The sequence below is a fragment of the Sceloporus occidentalis genome, unplaced genomic scaffold (genome assembly GCF_023333645.1).
Source record: "Sceloporus occidentalis isolate IW3139 unplaced genomic scaffold, rSceOcc1.0.p SCAF_4, whole genome shotgun sequence".
In the NCBI taxonomy this organism is placed as follows: Eukaryota; Metazoa; Chordata; class Lepidosauria; order Squamata; family Phrynosomatidae; genus Sceloporus; species Sceloporus occidentalis.
The window spans coordinates 107,875,549-107,899,547 of NW_028316984.1; the positions used below are offsets into that span (position 1 = coordinate 107,875,549).

General features: G+C 41.1%; 1 protein-coding gene across 8 annotated transcripts in view; it reads left to right on the forward strand.

Annotated features, from left to right (window-relative positions):
• The window catches only part of TEAD1 (TEA domain transcription factor 1), a 269,478-nt gene that overhangs the window by 225,392 nt on the left and 20,087 nt on the right, over nt 1-23,999 (forward strand). For all 8 annotated transcript variants that reach the window (XM_089521204.1, XM_089521197.1, XM_089521201.1 and 5 more), the window contains one exon: nt 14,292-14,465. In XM_089521204.1, the coding sequence (XP_089377330.1) occupies nt 14,292-14,465 (174 nt within the window). The remainder of the gene's footprint in view (nt 1-14,291; nt 14,466-23,999) is intronic.

The following is a 23,999-nucleotide window of genomic DNA, read 5'->3' on the forward strand; positions in this document are numbered from 1 at the left end:
TTTGGGGGGGGTTAAATTGTAATTTTTAATTGTTTTATGTTATAATTATACTTTTGGAATCTGCTTTGATTCCTTTATGAAAAAGTGGAATACAAATTATTATTATTATTATTATTATTATTATTATTATTTACTATGTGTTTTTTTACTGTTGTAACATGCCCTGATTCCTTGTGATTGGGTGGGATATAAATAAATTATTGTTATTATTACTATTATTATTATTATTATGCAATCAAGCAATGAGAAGCGTAATTTTGTATAAATATTATACAGTACATTATCTTCCTTCTTCATATAGTACATTCTTTTTCTCACATGTAACACTAGCCGGTCAGGTGGTGTGGCAGGTTACTAAAGATTGCTGTTGAAACAGTGAGAAAGAAGAGTGTACCTGAATACTAGAATAGTGCTGGTATGTCATTGGTCGATATGGGGCACTGAGGGAGAGTAAGAATCTACAGGTATTCAATTTTAGACTTTGCAGTTGGAAAGATATTTATTGTTTTGCTTTTAATTTTTTTCTGGCCTATAGGAAAAATGTTTAACTGCTCTTGATCAGGCTTTTTAGCCACCTTCATTTGCCCCATAATTGTAAAGCAGAAATTGCTCTGGGGATGAGGGCTAAAATTAGAACATACCCAGTTTTAAAAAAAATCTGTAATGAAAACATTTGTACTCTGTGGCTTGCCACCTTTCTTGTTATACTGGGACTGGAATAGTTGCTTTCTCTTGAAAAAAAATCCCCACAAATATGACAGTATGCATAATTGTAAGTTAAGAAGTAAAACAAATGCAGGTGATTTGTCTTTGTTTTGCCACAGCTTGTATGTTAGCATTACATGACACCAGCAATTTGTCTTGATTCCTTTGAATTCCTAAATGGATTATATATTTTTTTCTCTTGGTATTATTTGACAAGAGCCATTTTTCATGGCCTTACTACATTCCTCAACTCTTTAGTAAGCGGCAGTCATCGCGAGGCTATATAGGCTACATTCAGTTGTACAGTTGAAACAGTTCATAAGCATACATTCCCAACTACTTTGTATTTTACTGTACACCGGATGGGCAATAATTTCTTTTAAAAAAAAATACTATAATATTTAAATAGCTTAGAATCTCAAGCACAAAACATTAAATACTGTGGTGAGAAACTGAGGTTGCTAAATCTGGATGCGGTGGCTCAAGCGGTTAAGATGCTGATTCTGTTGATTGCAAAATTGGCAGGTTGACAGTTCGTGGCCTGGGTGCCTCATGATGGGGTGAGTGTCAGCAACTCATTTGAGCCCTGTAGCCAATGGTGGCTGTATGGCAGAGTAAGCTCGCAAATTCAGAAACGTGGTTCCAATTCCCAGTAGAGATAACAGCAGCTGGATGTCTTCCAGGAACTGAAGGAATGCAGGAACCTCCGGGGACACACAGCAGGCTTCAACTGATAAACGACCAGACAAGCCAAGTCTCCCGAAGTGCTTTATTTACATACAGATCTCTCAAACAAATACCAAACTCCTACTACAATCCACAAGCAATTACTGGATACCCCTGAGTTTATATACCATCCAGACCATGTGGTCTCCCAAACTCAGTGAGTTCCTGTGTAACCCTGAAAAGTGTCCCCTTTGCAATCCAGACACATGTTTCATCATCCAGGGCTTAGTGCACGTACACACCAAAGTATCCTTGAGCCTATGAGCATCAGCTGTGCTAATCAGCCTTGTCCTTCTGCTGCTGAATGCTCATGGTCAGACACACACACACACACACCAAGCATTTCTCAGTGTGCTGTCTTTAACCCTTGACAATCCAACAGTGAGCTCCCATCACTAGTCCCAGCTTCTGTCAACCTAGCAGTTCGAAAGCATGCAAATGCAAGTAGATAAATAGGTATCACTTCAGTGGGAAGGTAAACAGTGTTCTGTGTAATCATTCTGGCCACATAATCACAGGGTAATCTCTGACAACACTGGTTCTTCAGCTTAGTAACGGAGATGAGCATCACCCCCTATGGTTGGACACAACTTGACAACTTTGTCAACAGGAAATATCTTTACCTTTACTTAAATCTGGAATATGTGAAACTGAAAGGAGAACAGTGAACTGAAAGGGCTCCCCCACCCCTTTCAAACAGGAAAGCATTTTCAGACTCAGACAACAGGGCATGTAAGGGGTGTTGTTTATTGAAACTTTGAAGTGCATTCCTTGTTCTTCCCAAGAGTTCATGGGCTGGTGGCTCTTGCTGTGCTCTAAGTCTCACCACATGAACTTGAAATACACTTCCCTTATGAGGATATATAGTCCTCTGCACATGGCAATACTTTCCTTGGCCAAACCTGGACTGATGATCACATAGAATGGTTCAGCCTTTCAGGAGATTGGACTGTCACTGGGAAGTGGGCATTGAGCCTGCAAGAATGGGTAGGAGAGGGGGAAGGCTACTGTAGATTCCCCCTACTTTCAGTTATCACATTGGAGAGGTGTGTGATCCTCACTTTCTTTGATTCATGAACAGGGCAGGAAGAAATGTATTGTAATCCCTCTTCCAGTAAAACAAAAAAGAACAACCCTGCTAGCTTCAACTTCCATGCACATGCAGAGCTTTGGTGTTGGTACAGACTGCTTTCTATAAAGTGTGTGAGTGATTTCTTAAGTCTGTGAACAGTTACCTCCAAATCGTTATGATTTTTTTCCAAATCTGCTCATTCAATGCCTATATTTTCACTGCCATCCATTAGAAACATGCTGTAACTAAAAGAATTAGTCATCATTATGTTTAGCATAGGAATTACAGTAACATAAGGAGAAAATAATCACGCATGTAATGTCAAAATAAACATTTTATGTCCTAAGAATATTGTCAGATGATGCCATACCATCTGTCCTTTGGAAACACATTGGAATTTTTGCTGCTGCACAACGGCATCTGGTACTTTTGGCAGGATCTGGCACCAATAGTAGCTTTACAGCTGCCTTTAACTGTGCTTCCACTTAAAAAGCATACTGTCTTCTCGAACACATCTTTTTCTCTTCTGAATGATCATTGATCTCAGATTTCAATGAGATTGAAAGCAAAGAAATAACAGAATGAGTGAGTGATAGAGATTGATGTATGCAAATACATCCTTGGAACTGGATTTATCTAAAACCAGCTTTCCTCTTCTATATCTGCTTTCAAAATGAACCTCACCAGTGCATTATGGTCACTGTGTGACTTTAGTTTTTCTTTTTTATACTTACAGTCTCAAAGGTTTAAGGAGATAATTTATTTGTTTATTGTTTCAAAATGTGTGAGTAATTATTTTGAAATAAGGGCTTAAACAGACAGGCTAAAATAAAGCTGCTTCAGTTCACTTTGGAGGTATGCTATTTAAATGACACATGCATCTTAAGAGGCCAAAAGCTACACCAAAGCTGCACTCCAGTTCTTTGGACTGGATCATGGCTTTGATGTAGCTTCTGGCCTCTTAGGACACATGCATCATTTAAACAGCATATCTCCGAAGTGAACCAAAGCAGCTTTATTTTGGCCTGGCTGTTCGGGCCCTAAATTGCTTGGGAAAGATTGATAGTCTCACATGGATAGAAAAGAAAACTGCCATGAGAACTGAAATCTGGTATTTATTAAGATGCCCTAATTACCTGTCCCCCTCCTAAAACGACATGGGTTCATTTTACTCAAAACTGGGATATGAAATATAGTCCATGAGGGTTAAGGTAACCCTGAAATCTCATATTAATTAAAATGGTTAACTTCAAAATTGTTATGGAATCACAGACTAAATTATGTAATGCATATACCTGTATACCCCCAAACACTGTGATGAGACGATAGGGCTTTGTGTTGTTTTATGTCCAACAAAGCATGTTACTCCAGAGAGGATGCAACTTTTGAGAAGGAAGCAAGGAAAATGCTGCATAGGCTACATTGTTGGGAGTCTGGTTTTCCTTTCACATATGGCTGAGTGTGTTGAGAGATTATTATTATTAACATTTATTTATGGAGCACTGTAAAGTTTGCACAGCGTTTTACATAGTAAGGGTAAAAAAAAATAAAAAACCTGCCAAGCGGCAAACAATCTAAGGCTGGCCAGTACACACTGGTCGTTAAGGCTGGCATGGGGGCATAGTCACAGCATAACCTCCTCACTACACATGCCCGACTGCCCCCCCCAGGGCACCCTGATGCCATGCACCACTCCACATGGCGTGCAGCATCATGGCACTCCCCCAGCACCGCGTCCATATCAGACGGCATCAAAGGAGTGCCACCATATAGCCATGCCGCCACAGCTATGGCACCCTTTCAGGGGTGCGAAAAGGAGCCGCTTTTTGCAGCTCCTTTTCGCGCCCTCAAAAGGCCAGATCGGGGCTGTGGTGTGCAGTTGCCCCAGCCCCAATCTGGCTAGGAAAGGGGTGGTGTCCCACCTCCCCTTTGGGGTTATATGTACAGCCCCTAAAACAACAAAATTGTATGATTACAATATCTCTAATATAATACTAATCAGAATACAATAAAAACAAAGTAAGTAGCAGATTAACAACCAATAATCTAGAATGTCTCCCTAAACAAGAGTGTCTTCAATTCAACCTTAAAATTAGCCAAGGACGTAATAGTTCTTAATTGTGTGGGGAGGAGATTCCAAACATGAGGAGCAGCACAGGAGAAGGGGCAGATTTGAGCAGGGGAGGAGGAGACCCTTGGCTGGGTCAGGAGACTGATGTCATAACACCTGAATGCACATGAAGGGCGGTGAAGAGAGATGAGCACTGACAAATAAGAGGAAGCTAAGACATGAAGGGCTTTAAATGTTAGGAGATTAAATATACATTGGAATCTGAAAGCAATGGGGAGCTAATGGAGGGATAACAACAAGGGGGTTATATGGTTAAAGCAATAGGCAGAGAAGCTTATCCTGGCTGCTGAGCGTTGCACAGAGATTAGGGGGCTAAGGTGGGAAATAAGAAGACCTACTAGCAATGAGTTGCAATAATTCAGGCATAATATAACCAGTGCATGCACCAAAGTCTTTGCCGTCAAAACAGAAAGAAATGGTCAAATTCTGATGAGATTATAAAGAAAGAATCTGAAGGACTTGGCTGTAGCCTGGATCTGTGGATTATCAGTAGAAACCAGGGATCTGCCACTAAAACCTAGCTCTTAAGGGAAGGGAATTCCACAATTCTGTGATAGCCACTGACCACACTTTCATATGCAACTTATCTTATTGCATAAATTATAATATAAAGGCTTTACCTGGACACTGTTTGAAACTGCAAACTGTTTCTTAGTATGCCATATATTGTGAGATGTACTCCTTGGATTGCAGTCCTGTACACACATACCTGGTAGCAAGCCACATTAGAGTTTTATTGACCCACAAAATGTAAGCATATATTTCATTTCCTTCCCCCCCCCACCCTTGAATTGCTCTTCATAGAAAAGCTAACCTAAACAAAAGAGTAGGTAAGCGTACATAGATTTGATGTACCTGCTCTCAGAAGAGGTTTAGTTTTTATATTAAAGCCAAGAGTCAGGACATCATATCTCATATCTTAGCCATGATCTCACTAGATGTCTTTAGGCATGTCTGCCTCTGTCTCAACCTCTGTCTGCAATGTGGAGATCATTATGTCTCAGGCACATGACCCAAAAAACTTCCCAGAGTTTAACTAGATCTATTTGTGTTATATTATGTTCCACAGAAGAAAAAATGAGATATAAATGTAGAATATAATTAGTGCAAGCCAACCCTGCAGATTTGTTGGAAAGATTACTGAGGTAATGTATGTGAAAAAAATTGTGCCCTCTTTAAAATTTAGTGATTCTCAAAATCTACCAAAAGAAATTGTTATAAACTGTCTTCAAGTTGACATCCACTCATGCCCACCCCATGAATAAGATGTCTCCAAGACACTCTGACCTTAACAGCTCTGCTCAGGTCCTGTAGACTCAAGGCCATGGCCTCCTTGATTGAGTCTATCCATCTGATATGCAGTCTTCCTCTCTTTCTTCTGCTCTCTACTTTCCCTAGCATTATTGTCTTTTCTAGTGAAACATGTCTTCTCATGATGTAGCTGAAATATGACAGCCTCAGTTTAGTCATCTTTGATTCCAGGGAGAGCTCAGGCTTGATCTGTTCTAAGACCCATCTGTTTCTTTTTGGCTGTCCATGGTAGTTTTCATAGAATCATAGAATAGTAGAGTTGGAAGAGACCTCAAGGGCCATCCAGTCCAACCCCCTGCCATGCAGGAAATCCAAATCAAAGCATCCCCGACAGATGGCCATCCAGCCTCCGTTTGAAGACCTCCAAGGAGGGAGACTCCATTACACTCTGAGGGAGTTTGTTCCACTGTCAAACAGCCCTTACTGTCAGGAAGTTCCTCCTAATGTTGAGGTGGAATCTCTTTTCCTGGAGTTTGCATCCATTGCTCCGGGTCCTAGTCTCTGGAGCAGCAGAAAACAAACTTGCTCCCTCCTCAATATGACATCCCTTCAAATATTTAAACAGGGCTATCATATCACCTTCTTTTCTCCAGGCTAAACATTCCCAGCTCCCTAAGTCATTCCTCATAGGACATGGTTTCCAGACCCTTCACCATTTTAGTCACCCTCCTTTGGACACGCTCCAGTTTCTCAATGTCCTTTTTGAATTGTGGCGCCCAGAACTGGACACAATATTCCAGGTAAGGCCTGACCAAAGCAGAATACAGTGGCACTATTACTTCCCTTGATCTAGACACTATACTTTTATTGATGCAGCCTAGAATCGCATTGGCCTTGTTAGCTGCCACATCGCACTGTTGACTCATGTTCAACTTGTGGTCTACTTGGACTCCCAGATCCCTTTCACATGTAGTTTCATTCAGCCAGGTGTCACCCATCCTATATCTGTGCATTTCATTCTTCCGCCCTAAGTGCAGTACCTTACATTTCTCCCTGTTGAAGTTCATTTTGTTAGCTGTGGCCCAGCTTTCTAGTCTATTCAGGTCATTTTGAATTTTGATCCTGTCCTCTGGAGTATTAGCTATTCCTCCTAATTTGGTGTCATCTGCAAATTTGAGAAGTATGCTCCCAATTCTGTCATCCAAGTCATTGATAAAGATGTTGATCAGTACTGGGCCCAGGCCAGAGCCCTGTGGGGCCCCACTGGTCACTTATCTCCAGGATGAAAAGGAGCCATTGTTGAGCACCCTTTGGGTTCGTCCAGTCAACCAATTACGAATCCATGTAACAGTTGCCTTGTCTAGCCCACATTTTACCAGCTTGTTTGCAAGAATGTCATGGGGAACTTTGTCAAAGGCCTTACTAAAATCAAGATATATTATATCCACAACATTCCCTTCATCTAACAAGCTGGTAACTTTATCAAAGAACGAGATAAGATTTGTCTGGCATGACTTCTTTCTCTGAAACCCGGGTTGACTTTTTGTGATTGTGGTATTGCTTTCTAGATGTTCACAGACTCTCTGTTTAATGATCTGCTCCAGAATCTTTCCTGGTATTGAGGTCAGATTAATTGGACAATAATTGTTTGGATCCTCTTTTTTTTCCCCTTTTTGAAGATGCGGACAACGCTTGCCCTCTTCCAGTCTGCTGGGATTTCTCCTGTTCTCCAGGAGTTCTCAAAGATTATTGCCAAGGGCTCCGATATTACATTTGCCAGTTCTTTTAATACCCTTAGATGTAGTTCATCTGGTCCTGGAGACTTAAATTCATTGAGATTAACAAGGTATTCCTCTACTATCTCTTTACTTATTCTGTACTGAAATTCCCCTATTCTATCCTCTGCTCCATTATCCTCAGGTTGAGCTCCCTTTTCCTTTTCTGAGAAGACTGAGGCAAAGAAAGTGTTGAGTCATTCTGCCTTTTCTCTGTCTTCTGTTAGCATTTTGCCATCTTCTCCATGCAGTGGTCCTACCGTTTCCTTCTTCTTCTTTTTGCTGCGGAAATATCCATAAAAGCCCATTTTGTTCTTCTTAACCTCTCTAGCAAGCCTGAGTTCATTCTGTGCTTTAGCTTTTCTGACCTTATCTCTACACATGCTAGCTATTTGTTTGAATTTCTCTTTGGTGATTTCCCCATTTTTTCCTTTTCTTATACATGTTCCATTTAAAATTTAGCTGAGTTGAAAGTTCCTTGGTCATCCATCCGGGGTTCTTGCGACATCTCCCTTTTTTCTTCCTCACTGGAACTGTTTTAATTTGTGCCTTCAGTATCTCCCTTTTGAGAAAGTCCCATCCGTCCTGAACGCCCTTCTCTTTTAGTATTCCTGACCATGGGATCACCCCCAGTATTTCTCTAAGTTTACTGAAATCAGCTTTCCTAAAGTCTAGGATGTGTGTCTGACTATGCCTGGCTTCTCCTTTCCACTGTATAACAAACTCCAGGAGAACATGGTCACTTCCACCTAAGGATCCCACCACTTGCACTTCATTAACCAAGTCATCCTTGTTGGTTAGGATCAGATCTAAAATAGCTGACCCCCTTGTTGCCTCTTCCACCTTTTGGACCATGAAATTGTCTTCAAGGCAAGTGAGGAATTTACTAGACCTTAAGGATTTGGTTGAGTTTGACTTCCAACAAATATCAGGATAGTTGAAGTCACCCATCACTACTACATCTCTCCTTTCTGAGTGTGTGGTCACCTGTTCTAGAAAGGCATCATCCAATTGCTCCATCTGACTTGGGGGTCTATAGTAGACTCCCATAATAATGTCCTTGTTGTTTCTTTCCCCTTTAATTTTTATCCAGATGCTCTCCACCTGGCTTCCAGGATTGATGTCCTGGATCTCTTCACTGGTGTAAATGTCCCTGACATATAGTGCTATTCCCCCTCCTTTCCTGTTTGGCCTATTTCTCTTAAAAAGGTTATACCCCTCTATTTCTACATTCCAATCATGAGACTCATCCCACCAGGTTTCAGTGAGGCCAGTTATATCATATTTGCTTTGTTGCACTAGGATTTCGAGTTCATCTTGCTTTTTTCCCAGGCTCTGTGCATTAGTGTAGAGACATCGAAGACCATGTGTTCCCTTTACTTGCTGCCTGTGCAAATATTTTTGCCTCCAACTGTTGGGTCCTTGCACTGTTTGCCTTGTTCCCTCTATGACAGTTTGACTATTTTCTCCAGCCTTTTTGCCTTCCAGAATACTGTCTCCCTCCCCTACATATCTCAGTTTAAAGCCCTCCTGATCAAATTTTTGAGACTATTGGCAAAGACGTTTTTGCCAACTGGTGTGAGATGCAACCCATCCCTTGCCAGAAGTCCCTCCTCATGGAACCGCAGCCCATGATCCAAGAATCCAAATCGTTCTTAGGGGCACCATTTGCGGAGCCAGTTGTGTACATCCACTATTTTCTTCTCCCTTCCTGGACCATGCCCTTCAACTGGGATTAGAGAGGAGATGACAACCTGTGCATCCACCTCTTTCAACTTCCTACCCAAAGCCTCATAATCCCTTATGATATTCTCAAGGCTATGTCTTGCAGTATCATTGGTTCCCACATGAACCAAAAGAAAGGGGTAATGATCAGTAGGCTTGACAAGTCTTGTCAGCCTCTCTGTCACATCACAGATCTTTGCCCCGGGAAGACAACACACCTCTTGAGACATCTTGTCAGGCCCACAAACCACTGGTTCAGTGCCTCTCAGCAAAGAGTCCCCGACGACCACCACTTGCCTCCTCCGAGGCTTAGCAGCGGCTGTTAACTTTGGTGGAGCTTTCTGGGTCCCCTGTTCTGTCCCTGAGGTCTGTCCCTGCTGCTTTTCCTCATCATCCCTGATAGTAGAGAGAGATTGAAATTGATTCTGTAGCTGTAAGCTTACAGAATGTTCCCAGGTTTCCCTACTTCTGCGTTTGACCTTTCTCCAACTATCTACTTCTGTTGTGTGTGAAGTGACCTCCTCCTCCCCAGCAACTTCCTCTGTGTGTTTCCTGTCCAGGACCATCTGGTCCGTTCTGGTCAGGAAAACCTCTTCCTCCCTGTGATGCTGAAGTGTAGCGACCTGGGCTTCCAGCTGTTGTACTTTCTCTTCTAAGAGGGCTACCAACTTGCACTTGGTGCAGGTGAAGTTCCCCATATCCCTAGGCAAGAAGACAAACATCCCACAAGTGTTGCAGGTGACTGCAGCAGGGCCTTCAGTGTCCATATTGGGAAGTCTTAAGGAGGCTCTGAAACAAAACTGTGGGTTTCCCCTGCTAAACACCAGTGTAAAGAACCCCTGATGGCTTGGCCTTTGTCTTCAAACCCTGTCCTTGAGTTCAATTCACTGGCCTTATAGTTATGTAGACTAGTCTCTGACTCACTTCCTTTGAGCAGAAGTACCCACAAGCCCCTTAAGGAACAAGGGAAAAGAAAATGTGGAAAATTAAGGGGGCCCCTCTAACAGTGTTCCCAGGCCAGCTTTCTCCTGTGTACTCCAACCCCTCCTTGACTATATAACATTTTTTAAAAAAAATAAAAACGGGGTGCGCGCCTCCCCAACACTTAAACATAATTAGGCTTCTGGCCACTCCCACCAAGGATCCACAGCAATATCCCAAGTTTAAAAAGGTCAGACCTCACCAAAGCACATGGAGAAAGAAAGCCAGCTTTCCTCCTGGAAAGAGTGAGCTGAAGAGTGAGTTTTAGCTACCAGCACCACAGCACCATATTTCAAAAGAGTTGATTTTTCCCCCTATCACCTTTATTCACTGTCCAGCTCTCACATCTGTATACGGTGATGGGAAATACTAAGGCTTAGATGATCTTAATAACTTTTTACCATATATCTTCTCACTTAATGATCTTTTCTAGTTCTTTCATACCTATAAAATATTTACAGTAGGTGATATTCGTGCCTTGTGCATATTCCATTATTCACCAAACTTGACCATCTCAAGTTGTCAGAACATAGTACCATATTCCAAAATTCCAAAAGCCCTGTCTAGTTGGCATCCCTATGGTTCTTTTAATATAAGTGATTTGGAAAGCAATTTCAACCCTAAAAATTGAATTGTTGTATCAAGAGGGAATGGTTTGGTGCTTATATGAAATCTTTCACATACATTGTTTGGAAATGTATCTTTAAAAGGATAACAAGCATGTTGCATTTGCAGTTGGCCCATCAATTGTGCAGATGCTGTTTGGTAATTACTTATTGTTACAGAATAGGATGGTAATTACTGTAATTCTTGTGTAACTGATCGGTATGCAAGTTAAGCTTGCCCTTTCAAAGACATTTACTCATAAGCATTCATTCATTGATTTCATTCATTCATTCATGTGTTTGCTCATTCATGCATTCACTCTCTCCATTCATTTGTTCATTTTTCTTTTTTATTCACTCTTTAAAGAATAAAAACCCCTTTTGAAGGGCTGTTCTATAAGCATGACAGGAAAAGTTTCCCACTAGTTATTGAAGGTAATGTAGTTCAAATTATTATCAAAGAAAGGCTTGAAGGAAAACTTACTGATGGATTAAAAAGCTGGGGAGCTGGCTCATAATTGCATGAACTGAGTTTAGATCTGATAAAGTGTTCATCTTTGTTCTGAAGTAAGGAGCCTCAGGGAAGCTACTGAATTATGGCAATGTTGGCTCCAGATACAGATATATATGTTGTTTTTTTCACTGTTTACTATACATTTTCCTCTGCCAGATTATTTTCAGTAGTTAACTGGTAGACAGATTCCTAAGAACATAAGAAGAGCCTTGCTGGATTAGACCCAAAGCCTATTTATTTCAGCCCCCTGTTGAGAGTGCCCACTTAGGTCCCTAGGGAAGCCTATAGTCAAAACATTGTGGTCCCTATTCTAGTGTATTTCTCCCATTAGTGCTCAAGCCTGTTGACCGGAATGCTAAAGTCCAAAATATAAGGGACAGCACATTCAGCCCAGTCCAATCAAATGCCCCTCAAAAGAAAGATAGAATACAAATCCTTAACATCACATAAAAATCAATCTAGTAATTTAATTTGATTCAGTATAAGTTACCGGTAACTATATGAAATACAGTATTTGTATCTACAAGTATTAAGTTATGAAGTTCATCAAGTCAAATTGCAAATAAAGCCCTAGGGTCCTGTGGCATAATAGTCTGTGGGGCAAATGATAATCGAGTCATGTTTATGGGTGAAACTTGGATAGAGCCTGTATGAAATGCAGAACCTCATCTTGTCACCTTCTTACCTTGGAAAGATATAGGTGAAAAAGATAAAATAAACAAAACTAGCCTTTTACAGAGAGACTTGACAAATCAAACAGTATTGAGCTAATTTAGTTTTAGATCCAGTTAGAAACTACTGCTTGTGTTTTGACTCACATTTACACAAAAGGCTATGGCAAAGCATCACAGCATACAATTTTCATTAACCTTGATGCATTTTCATGGAGAATTTCTGCCTGGTTAGCCTTCATTTGTAGAAAAAAATAGCACAGAAAAAAACAGCATATGCAACTCTGCTTTTTCTGCTTGTGCATTTTAGCGATTTTGCTTCGGCTCACTGAGCTACTAAGGCAGGCAAGAGTGAAGGCATATTCTGTGACATTGCTAGGCCTACAACCCTTCTCTTTCAATCCAAATTTACACCACTTAGAAGCATAGAATCATAAAGTCGGAAGGGACCCCGCAGTTCATCCAGGACAGCCCACTGTCAGTGCAGCAATCCACAACTGAGCCATTCAGCCCATTGTTTTAAATGTTTTAGTGAAAAAGAGTTCATTTTTCATTAGTGAAAAAGATCTCATTCTCCTCCACCTGACCTAATCACTGTGATTTCTAGTTTTCTTTTTTTAATGTTCAGAGAACAATTGACATAATTCTTCTATATTTATAAGTTTAAATTTGTTTGTACAACTTCCCAGGATGATGAATGTGTGTATGTTCCTTCAAGTCGCCTGTTAATTTACGTCAACCTATGAATTGCACAGGTTTTTTTTAGGCAAGGAATACTCAAAGGTGGTTTTGCCAATTCCTTTCTCTGAAATATAGGCTATAGCACCTGGTATTTTTTATCTCTCATCTAAGTACAAACCAGAGATGACCCCTGCTTAGCTTCCAAGTTCAGATGAGATGTGGTGCCTTTAGGGTATTTAGCGAATGTTGAGATATGGATATCTAAATAAAGAATGTGCTGTGTAATGCTAGCTCAAACAGTTTGAAAGATGTGCCTGACTGTTAAGTTTATTGAGCTCATATTCACTACCTTGATTAACCCTGTGTCAGAGCGCTTATGAGCCTGAAGCAAATATGATTTTACTGCATCAAGGCCCCATGTATGGCTGGGTCAGGGCAGGAACCGATAGTACACAACAAGTGAAGAAGAGGGCTCTGGGAAAAATTACCTCAGATGCCCTTACCCTCAAGCAGCCTTGTCAGTGCCAGAGTACCTTTCAAGGTATAAATGGCTTTCCTCTTAGCTTGTTTATTCCCATGCCAGCTCACTGAAGAAGCTTAAGCCAAGAGCTTATGAGCTGAAAGGGCAGCTGAACTTTTAGCTTCATATTTAAATTCAGCACTTTCTACTGCATTGAATGCCTTGCACCCAATGCCAAGGAACAGGGGAGTATTACTCATAGTAAACATTTGTTAAACATTTGTATAACTAATATATCTAGTAGTACATTAGAGCTGTATAACACACACACACACACACACAAAAGCCTTTTTGATTAATAATTTCCTAAGCTTTACATAATATAGCAAAAGTACTCTGGCTTCCTTCAGACATATTCAGACATTTGCCCTGAATATGTAGCACATAGAATATCTTGGGATCAGGTTTTACTGGCTTCATGTTAGAAAACTACCACCTGTTCATTAGGCCGAAAAATGTCAGCTGAATGTCAATTTGCATCCATTCGTTTTTCATTACTTTTTCTATTTAGGTTTTCTACTGTATGTACTGTTTTGCTACTTACATGAGCAATTAACTTCTATATCTATAGATGGTTTGCTTTAATTAATTAATGGATTGCAATTAATTTTGAATATAATACACACTCAGCAGCTCCCTGTTGCTACAGCATACTATTTACACTGCCAGTAGAAAAGTGTGTATGTGTATGTATATGTGCAAACTAGCTTTCTATGGGAATGGCTGGACTAGAACCTTTCCCCTAATATATTAATTTTGTACACATAATGAGAGCATTCAGATGTCTACCAATAGTGATGCTGCTCGTTGCCTGCAGCTACTTTTACCTGATTTCTTGAGAACATTGCTGCCCTGTAAATCTTTTCAGGAACACAAAGGTGTTTTCTTTACATCAGTTAATTACTGTACTGCTTTTTATTTCTTTACTTTGTAGTATAACAAACACCTCTTCGTGCACATTGGACATGCCAACCATTCTTACAGTGATCCGTTGCTGGAATCGGTGGACATTCGTCAGATTTATGACAAATTCCCTGAAAAGAAAGGTGGCTTGAAGGAACTGTTTGGAAAAGGGCCCCAGAATGCCTTCTTTCTAGTAAAATTTTGGGTAAGCTGTTGTATTTGATATTGAATATATTGTTGTTGTTGTTGTTGTTTACATTTTTATACATATGAAGAAGTATTTTCTCAATTGCTGTGGAAAAGGTAGATGGAAGGATTTTTTTCTTTAAAACTAGAACCTAGAGTCATCCAATCACATTCATGTGCAAAAAATTCAGGGCAGGCAAAAGGAAGTACTTCTTTAAACACTGCATAGCTGAAATGTAGAATTTGCTTCTGCAAGTTATGGTGATGACCACAAAATCAGGCAGCTTTGAAAAGGAAGTGGAAAAATTCATAACAGTATTATACCTATCAATAGTTACTAGCCATGATGACTTTCAGGAATGTTGAAATTCAGTTGCCACACAATACTTGTTCCTGGGATTTATTTCTTGGGGAAGGCCTGCTTGTGGGCTTGTCTGTCTGTCTGTCTGTAATATCCCACCTTTCTTTCAAAACTGAGACTCAGAGTAGTTCACAAAAGTTTAAAATGTACAGATTCCAATACAAAAAGGCAAGATTACTGGAACACAAGTGCAAAAAACTGTGGCTGTGTAGATCAGGGGTAGGCAACCTTTTTGAGCCGGGGGCCGGGTTGCTGTCCCTCAGACTACTGGGGGGCCGAAGCCAAAAATTTTGTCTCCAAACCGGGACAGATGTAGGACATTTTTCCAAATGTAGGATATATTTTTAAAATGGAGGACATGCGGAAAAAAGTTGCTGCTATTTTTAGGCATGATCAAAATGGAGGGCATTTTGGCATTATTCCTAGACAGATAACAGAAATGTACTTCCCTTTCTGGCCAAACCACCCCCCTCTTCATTCCAAAACACACATGACAGCACATTTGAGCATTTCACGTGGCTTTATATACCATGGGTTCTTGCAAATTTCATAGAATCATAAAATCATAGAGTCAGAAGAGACACAAGGGCCATCCAGTCCAACCCCCTGCCATGCAGGAACTCTCAATCAAAGCATCCCTGACAGAGAAGCTTATTGCATAACCAAACCCTTTGGGTTTAATACTTAACATGGGGTAACATGGCTATGCATACTGAACATGTCAAGGTGGTTTAACAAGAAGTGAATTTGCCCTTGGTTAATAAGAATACATAAAAGGGAAAATAAATGCACACAGATGGGGCCAAGAACCCACTCAACAACCACAACAACAATACACAGGGCAGGAAAATAAAAAGGCACACACACACAGATGGGGCCAAGAACCCACTCAACAACCACAACAACAATACACAGGGCAGGAAAATAAAAAGGCACACACACACAGATGGGGCCAAGAACCCACTCAACAACCACAACAACAATACACAGGGCAGGAAAATAAAAAGGCACACACACACAGATGGGGCCAAGAACCCACTCAACAACCACAACAACAATACACAGGGCAGGAAAATAAAAAGGCACACACACACAGATGGGGCCAAGAACCCACTCAACAACCACAACAACAATACACAGGGCAGGAAAATAAAAAGGCACACACACACAGATGGAGCCAAGAACCCACTCAACAACCACAACAACAATACACAGGGCAGGAAAATAAAAAGGCACACACACACAGATGGAGCCAAGAACCCACTCAACAACCACAACAACAATACACAGGGCAGGAAAATAAAAAGGCACACAGACAGATGGAGCCAAGAACCCACTCAACAACCACAACAACAATACACAGGGCAGGAAAATAAAAAGGCACACAGACAGATGGAGCCAAGAACCCACTCAACAACCACAACAACAATACACAGGGCAGGAAAATAAAAAGGCACACAGAGATGGGGCCAAGAACAATACAGGAGAGGAAGATACATGTTGGAAATGGCTACCTACCTCCTCCTTTTTCTTTTCATTTTCGGTGCCAAACAGCACCCGGAAATGGCCCTTTTCCCTCCCGCTCGCCCATGAGAGGCTTGAGCTCAGTGCTCCTCCTCTTTCTCCTCCTCCTCCTTCTCCTGGGAAGCCATACCTTCCCATTGGGACTGGCCAATGGTCAACTGGGGCTGGAAACAGCCCCGTCCCCAGCCTTTTCCTATTGGCCAGCCAGCCTCAAGGGAAGGAGCTGCTCTTTGTGAGCCCCCTGCGCGCGTGCGTGCGTGCGTGCGTGCGCACACACACAAGCTCGGCAGGCAAGGAACTCCCGGGGGCTGTGGAGGCGGAGGAGGTGGGTGGATGGCTGGCCACATAAGCAGCCAAAGGCGCCGCTGCAGTTATGGCGGCGGCAGGACTGGCCTGGGGCCGGTCCGAAGGCCTCAGCGGGCCTGATCCGGCCCGCGGTCCGTAGGTTGCCGATGCCTGGTGTAGATGTTTTTGGAGTGTAACTTCCCTAATTCCTAAACACTGACTGTACTGGATAGAGACTAATAGAACTTGTAGCTCAAAAACATCTGGAAGGCCAGGGCTGTCCATCTCTGCTCCAAAGAAAAGTCCTTCCATAGTTTGGGAACAGCACAATTCTTTCCAGTGTGCCCAACAAGCAGGCTGTAGCAAGTGTTTCTAGAGGAGATAGCAGTTCAATCCCACATTAACAGTTATGGCTCCATTGTATGGAATCTGATTAACAGTTTGATGGGCTCCTTGAATTCTGTGCTAGAGAGCTCTAGTCCAACCCCACATCACCCCCTGAACTACAGTGCTAGAACTCTCTGGGATGGGATTCTCATTATCTTTCCAAATCCCTGGATGAAGCCACAATAGCTAAAGTGGTATGAAATTGCCATATGATATAATCTAGGACAGTAATGGTGAACCTTTTTGGGTCTGTGTGCTGGGGCGGGGCTTCCCCCAGAGGCAGGGCTACATCCCAGGGGTGGGATTTCCAACCTATGGAGGCGGGGTTTTCACCCTCTGGGCTTCTGGGGCGGGTCTTCTCCCCCTGCCTTTTCCCCGGCCTCCAGCTGTCTCTGAGAGACAGCTAGAAGCCAGGACAGGTGCAGGGGTAGAGTGACAGGCAAGCGTCTGTTGCTCCTCCTCCTCCTGCCCTTCCCCTGGCCTCTATCTGTCTCTGAGAGACAGATGGGGGACAGGCAGGGCCCATGGAGGAGGAGGAGTGGGCATGCACCCCGTCCTCCAGACCTTCAGCTGTCTCTCTGAAGGCAGCTGGGAATCAGGCAGGGCCCGTGAGAGGGGAGGAGGAGTGGGTACATGCCCTGTCCTCCTCCCCCCGGACATTTCCAGTCCCCCAGCTGTCTCTCTGGAGGCAACTGGGAGTCAGGCAGTTCCTGTCGGGAGGAGGAGGAGTGTGCATATGACCCATCCTCCTCCCACCAGACCTTTTCTGCCCTCCAGCTGTCCCTGGGGAGGCCGCTGGGGGTCATGCAAGGCCCATAGGGAGGAGAAAGAGTGGGCATGCACCTTGTCCTCCTCTCCCCTGACCTTTTCCTGCCCCCAGCTAACCCTCCGGACACAGCAGGAGGCAGGGAAAGATCTCTGGAAAGGAGCAACTAATGCACGCTGGTCACTCCTCCTCCCCCCAACCTTTTCATGGCCTCCAACTGTCTCTGAGAGGCAGCTGAAGACTGGGAGGAGGAGTCAAAGGCATGTGTGAGTGGCTCCTTCTCCCCAACATCATTTTCTGGCTTCCAGCTGTCTCAGAAAGAAATGGCAAGAAATGCTATAGGTTCGCCATCACGGATCTAGGATTATTCTCCAAACTGCTCTCCTGTCACTCTTCTATCATTGCAAATGGCTAAAGTCATAGTAAATTAGATAATAATAAAATAAAATGTTTTTTATATCCTGCCCTTTACAGTATGAAATCAGGGCAGCTTACAAGAACAGTCTTTTTAGATTGCAAAACCATCAATTCTTTGGGACTTTACAGGTTACTCTAACCAGTAATCATTGTTAGAAGTTTCTAGTATTTCTCCTAATTACAAACATGCATATTATTTAATGAATTCATTTTCAGTCTCTACAGTTGTTGCTGAAATTTTGATAACATAGCTCAAGCAGGAAGAGCTCTTTTTTTATAAAAGTAATATCAAAATTGTAATCTTACCAGCTGTAGGGTCTAAAGCCATCAGATCTCATCTGAACTTGGAAGCTACCATATATACTCAACTATAAGTCAACTTCATGTATAATTTGAAGGCATTTTTGGGGGGCAAAATTATGGATTTTGATATGACCCTTGGATAGGTTGAGGGTAAAACTTAGGGACATGCAACAAAGGATCCAAATGATGAAGCAAAGGAAAACAATGTCAAAAAACCTACAAAATTCTGGCAGGTATAATGGTTTTGGCTCACACTAAAGGATGAGTAGAAGAGAGAGCAGAAAGAGGTCAGTGCTTCCAAGAGAGATACCACTCTTGCCTTTTACCAGTGATGGTTCTCTTTTTAATAAGAGTTAAAGTATAGTATTTACATTGACCCATGGATAAGTCAACCTAGGTTTTTGGGGTCAATTTTTTGACTAAAATTTCTAGACTTATACATGAGTATATACAGCCCTGGTTGGTAATTGGATGAAAGACTGCCAATGAATACCAAGTGCTGTAAACTATATTTCAGAGGAAGGAGGTGACAAAGCAACCTCTGAGTATACCTTGCCTAAGAAAATCCTGAAATTCATAGGATCACCATAGATCAATAGGCAGGTTAGCCCTGCAGACACATGGCTAATTTATAGGTAATTTGTTACTTAGCATAATATTTTATGACTACATCCTTTATGCATACCAGCCATATAAAAGTTAATGCAAATCTTGTTTAACAAGACCACACTGCCATAAATTCTACTGCTTGTCAGCGTTTTGTTCACAAATTCTGCGCTGAAATAATTTATGAATTGTCATCTGCCATCTAGTGGCACTGATGAGTAGCAGGTGACTATATGCTGACATCTGTAGAAGCCCTTCTTATTGCAAGGGTGGGATCCATGCAGCCTGACAGATGTTGTGGGACTTCATCTCCCAGCAGCCCTAGGCACCATAGGCAGTGGTGTGGGATGATGTGCGTTCTGAGGGCTGCACAATTCCCACCCTGGCCTTGTATTAAAAATACTATGAAAGATTCTGCTGTCATTGTTTTCATCAAGTCAGGTATAACTAAGCTAAAACTGAAAGACAAGTGTGCAAGTACTGTGGGTTTTTGTTAATCTAACAAAAGCATAGTATATCAGCCTCGAGCTTTACTTAAATATATTAAAAACCTAGAACTTCCTTTTAGGAAGATAGATGATATAATAAAAGAGAAGAAAAAGGGTTATTAGGGTTCCAGTATAGTCTGGATTTGCCACACTTATTTCTGGATTTTAAGAAATAGGTGGAGGAACCAAATAGTTCAAAGCGAAAGAGAGCGAATCATAGTTGGAAGAGACCCCAAGTACCATCTAATCCAAACCCCTGCCATGTAGGAATACACAGTCAAAGGACTTCTGACAGATGACCATCCAACCTCTGTTTAAAGACCTCAAAAGAATGAGACTCCACCACTCTCTGAGGGAGTGTGTTCCACTATCGAACAGATGACCAAGGAAAGGGGAAAAAATTTACACTTCATATTAGCTGACAACCTGTTTTTGTGTGTGTGTGTGTGTGTGTGTGTATATATATATATATATATATATATATATATATGTAAAAATGTTATAGGGAGTGAGTTTTCTGAGTTCTGAACTGTCACAGAACAGGACGGTTTTCAACCAGAGAGTACAGCCAGTAAAATAAAATCTATATGCTAATGCCCTGGTGGTGCAGTGGTTAGATGCAGCCATTCACTCAAAACCACAAGGTTGCGAGTTCAAGACCAGCAAAAGGACCCAAGCTCGACTCAGGCTTGCATCCTTCCGAGGTTGCTAAAATTAGTACCCAGACTGTTGGGGGCAAATTAGCTTACTTGCTAATTAGCTTACTTGCTGTTCACCGCTATGATCTTTGGAATAGCGGTATATAAATAAAACAAATTATTATTATTATTATTATTATTATTATTATTATTATTATACAGTTTCTTGCTCCTCATTCTACTTTTTGTAATATGGATTGGGCATATGAGTATGCACATATGTATGTAACTGTGCCATTTTTAGATATTATATCAGACCATTGAAAGATAAAGATAAAGCATGAGTCATTCTGTTGCCCTACTGTGTAACTAGCATGTTTAGATTTCTGGATGTGTAAATTGATATCTACAGTCTTCTTCATCTACAATCAGGGTGACCAGATGCCATAACCGCAAAGGAGGACAATGCACCGCTAAATGTAGGACATTCATGAAAAATGTAGGGCATTACAAAATGAAAGCTAGAAACACTAATATAAATACAAATTCATGCTTCTTGGTCATGCTCAAAATGGAGGACACAAGGTTGAAATGTAGGACATCTGAAAAGGGGGGCATCTGGTCACCATGTCTACAATGTTTTTTTCTTGATGAGTGTTAGCACAGTTTTCTGTTTCTCACCCTGTTCTGACTGGAACTGGCTATAATTTCAGACCATCTCAATCTTGCTTGATATCAAAAACTAACAATACATTGCTGTTATAATAGCAGTGTTAAATGATGCAGCAGGGTCTACAGCTGAGAAAGCATCACTCTTCTTTAGCTCAGTGCTTTCTGGTGTTAAAGACCAGCTCTTTTTCTCTCAAGGACTAGTACCATGTTTGCGACCATTGGCTACAATTCTTTCTTTCTTTCCTGGAAATTCACCAGAGACCAGCAACAGATGGCTTGTGTACCACAACTCATCCATGGACTAGTATTTGAGAAGCACTGCTTTAGGTGATAGGATCCACATCCTTTCACAGCAAATAATAGAACTGGTCCCTTAAACATCTAATTCTGTCCACACCATTTCAGGGCTGATACTCAAGTCTCCTGTGGCAGGCTACAGATGATCCCCTATCCTTAGGGAAGGCCAGTGAAAAATTCCAAGGTATATAGTGCAGAACCAAAAAGGTAAATCAAAGTGTGACCTTTTCCCCATCCTAATAGCAAACACGTTACTAATAAGAAATTTTACTCCCTTGATCTGTTCCCAGCTGCAGATCCTTTCTCAGCCCTGAGACTGAGGCTATGTAAAGGATCTGTTTAATTACATCTAAATGCAAATTAATCTTTTCTAATGCCACTGCATAGCTGTCAGTGTTTGGACATGATGCTAAGAAGGGCACTAAAAGCCATGTTCACTGCACACTTCTTAAGTATCAGATACTCCCTGACACATTACGTGAGATGAGTAAGAATTGTAAAGAATTAAAAGATTTTTTCCCAGTTATCAATATCTGGGTATCTTGAGATGGAGCAACAGTTGTATGACGTGATTCAAGCACTGCAAGGCTCTGGTCCATGTAAAAAACTTGATTATATACGGATCTGGTTGGGATCTTTTGGCTTAATATGTACGGACTGTAAAGACTCAATGAAAGCTATGTTCAGTTGTTGACTTATGAGGTTATTTGTGGTGCATAAGTAAGAAGACGGTGTAGGACTCATTTAAATTGCTGCTTATTAAGATAACAGCTTATATATTATTTCTCACAGCATAACTTATTCACACATTGTTTGATCAAGAAATATATGTTAACTCTATGTTCTACTATTCTGTGTACAATATAATATTTTGGCAGCATCTGGCATCATTTTCTAAGAGCACCTCTTAGTTTCCTTTTCATTCACATTAAGGGAAAATATAGACATTAGATTGTTTTAAAAGTACATGCTAGGGATATGTACAGACTCCAAGATTTGGCTCAAACCCTGATGTAGTGCTTTGAAAAATAGCCTACTTGTCCTATGATTTTAGAACCAGAACACATTCCCAAACATTAATCAACTTTCAGAAATCTGAAAGTTTGTGCCTTCCATATTTTATCTCTGGAAATCAACTAATGACCACAACCTTTATTCTCTCATCAGAACTAAGTGGAATTTGGAGGCATAGTAGCCTCTTAGGAATGGATTAAAGCTGCCAAATTTAAGATTAGTAAGTGCAGAATTTTGTGTTGTTAAGCTTTAAATGCTGGTGCATATCGTTAGGGGGAACTGCTAGAATTTTTTCTTAATTTATTTTGATGAAATTAGATGAAATTTTCAGAGATAGTTGTTTCTTCTTGGTTGCTTCTGAAACATGAAAATGCACAGGACGTTTTGTGAATGATCAATCTTTACAGTTTGTGAATTTCCATCAAAAATATGTTCACTAGGTATCATGTGAAACATTGCCCTGAAAATGACAGACAGATGTAGGTGGCCCTAAGTAACAAACATGCAAGGGTAGGTACAGCAACTTACCCTATTTTCTGGCATATAAGACTAGGCGTATAAGACGACCCCCAACTTTTCCAGTTAAAATATAGAGTTTGGGATATACTCACCGTATAAGACTACCCCTCTTCCAACGCACACCAAATAAAAATTTTTAAAAATCAGATTTGATTTCAATATGGTAATTTTAATTCAAATGCTTATGACATGCAGGTACTTAGCATGAAACCTTGCTGTATACAAAGCCTGCTTGGACTGGTCAGCACTCCCTGCCTACCCAGCCCTCCCTGTCTCCAAGACTGTCAGAGCGGTAGCTGCTTTCATACAATCGCCGCATATGGCGGGGATGCGTCCGCGGCTGTTTTTGAGCTCCCCCCACCATATGCAGTGACCACAGATTCTGCAGTCCAGCTCGGAAGTTTCAGCACCCACCCTATAAGATGACCCCCATGTATAAGACGACCCCCAACTTTTGAGAAGATTTTCCTGGGTTATAAAAAGTAGTCTTATACACCAGAAAATACAGTAGTTGGAAGGGGGACAGGGATAGATGTGTTTCCCCTTCCCTATGGTATTCTGGGTCCCTACTAAAACTTGTCCTAGAACTGAAAGGTGGGCATACCAGTTACTCAGCCCCACTACCTACCCATTCCTTTTCTCCAACTCTACACTTCTTCAATTCAAGCTTTAAAATACAGTATAAATTCTATGCCGCCTTTCCAAAATCAGAAGCCCATATGAAAGCTAGCATTCACCTGTAATTCTGTTAATTACAGTAATTAACCAGCTTCTCCTTGGGAAGCAGTCAAATTCTGCTCAGCTTTTGGGCCTCAGATCCTTTAATATATATTTGATGCCAGTTCAGTGGAACAGGATAATTTATAATCCCTTTAAAAAGAATTGGTCACATTCATTAGTAACCTCTCTTCAAATGAAATCATACACCTATTTACATAAGAGTAATTCTGATTCAAAATAGTAGTCCTCCCTTCTGAACAAATATGCTTAGGATTATACTCTAAGGCTGTTTGTTACATAATAATAATAATAATAATAATAATAATAATAATAATAATATGTTTTATTTATATACCGCTGTTCCAAAGATCATAGCAGTGAACAGCAAGTAAGCTAATTAGCAAGTAAGCTAATGCTTGTAGTATTACTCTATACTGATGCAACCCTTCTCTGTTTTTCTGAGCAGGTTGAAATGTGAAATGAACAAATCTCCCTTAAGAAGTATGGGTGATACTAACAAATATATTTTAATGAATACCTATCTTTTCAGGAATCT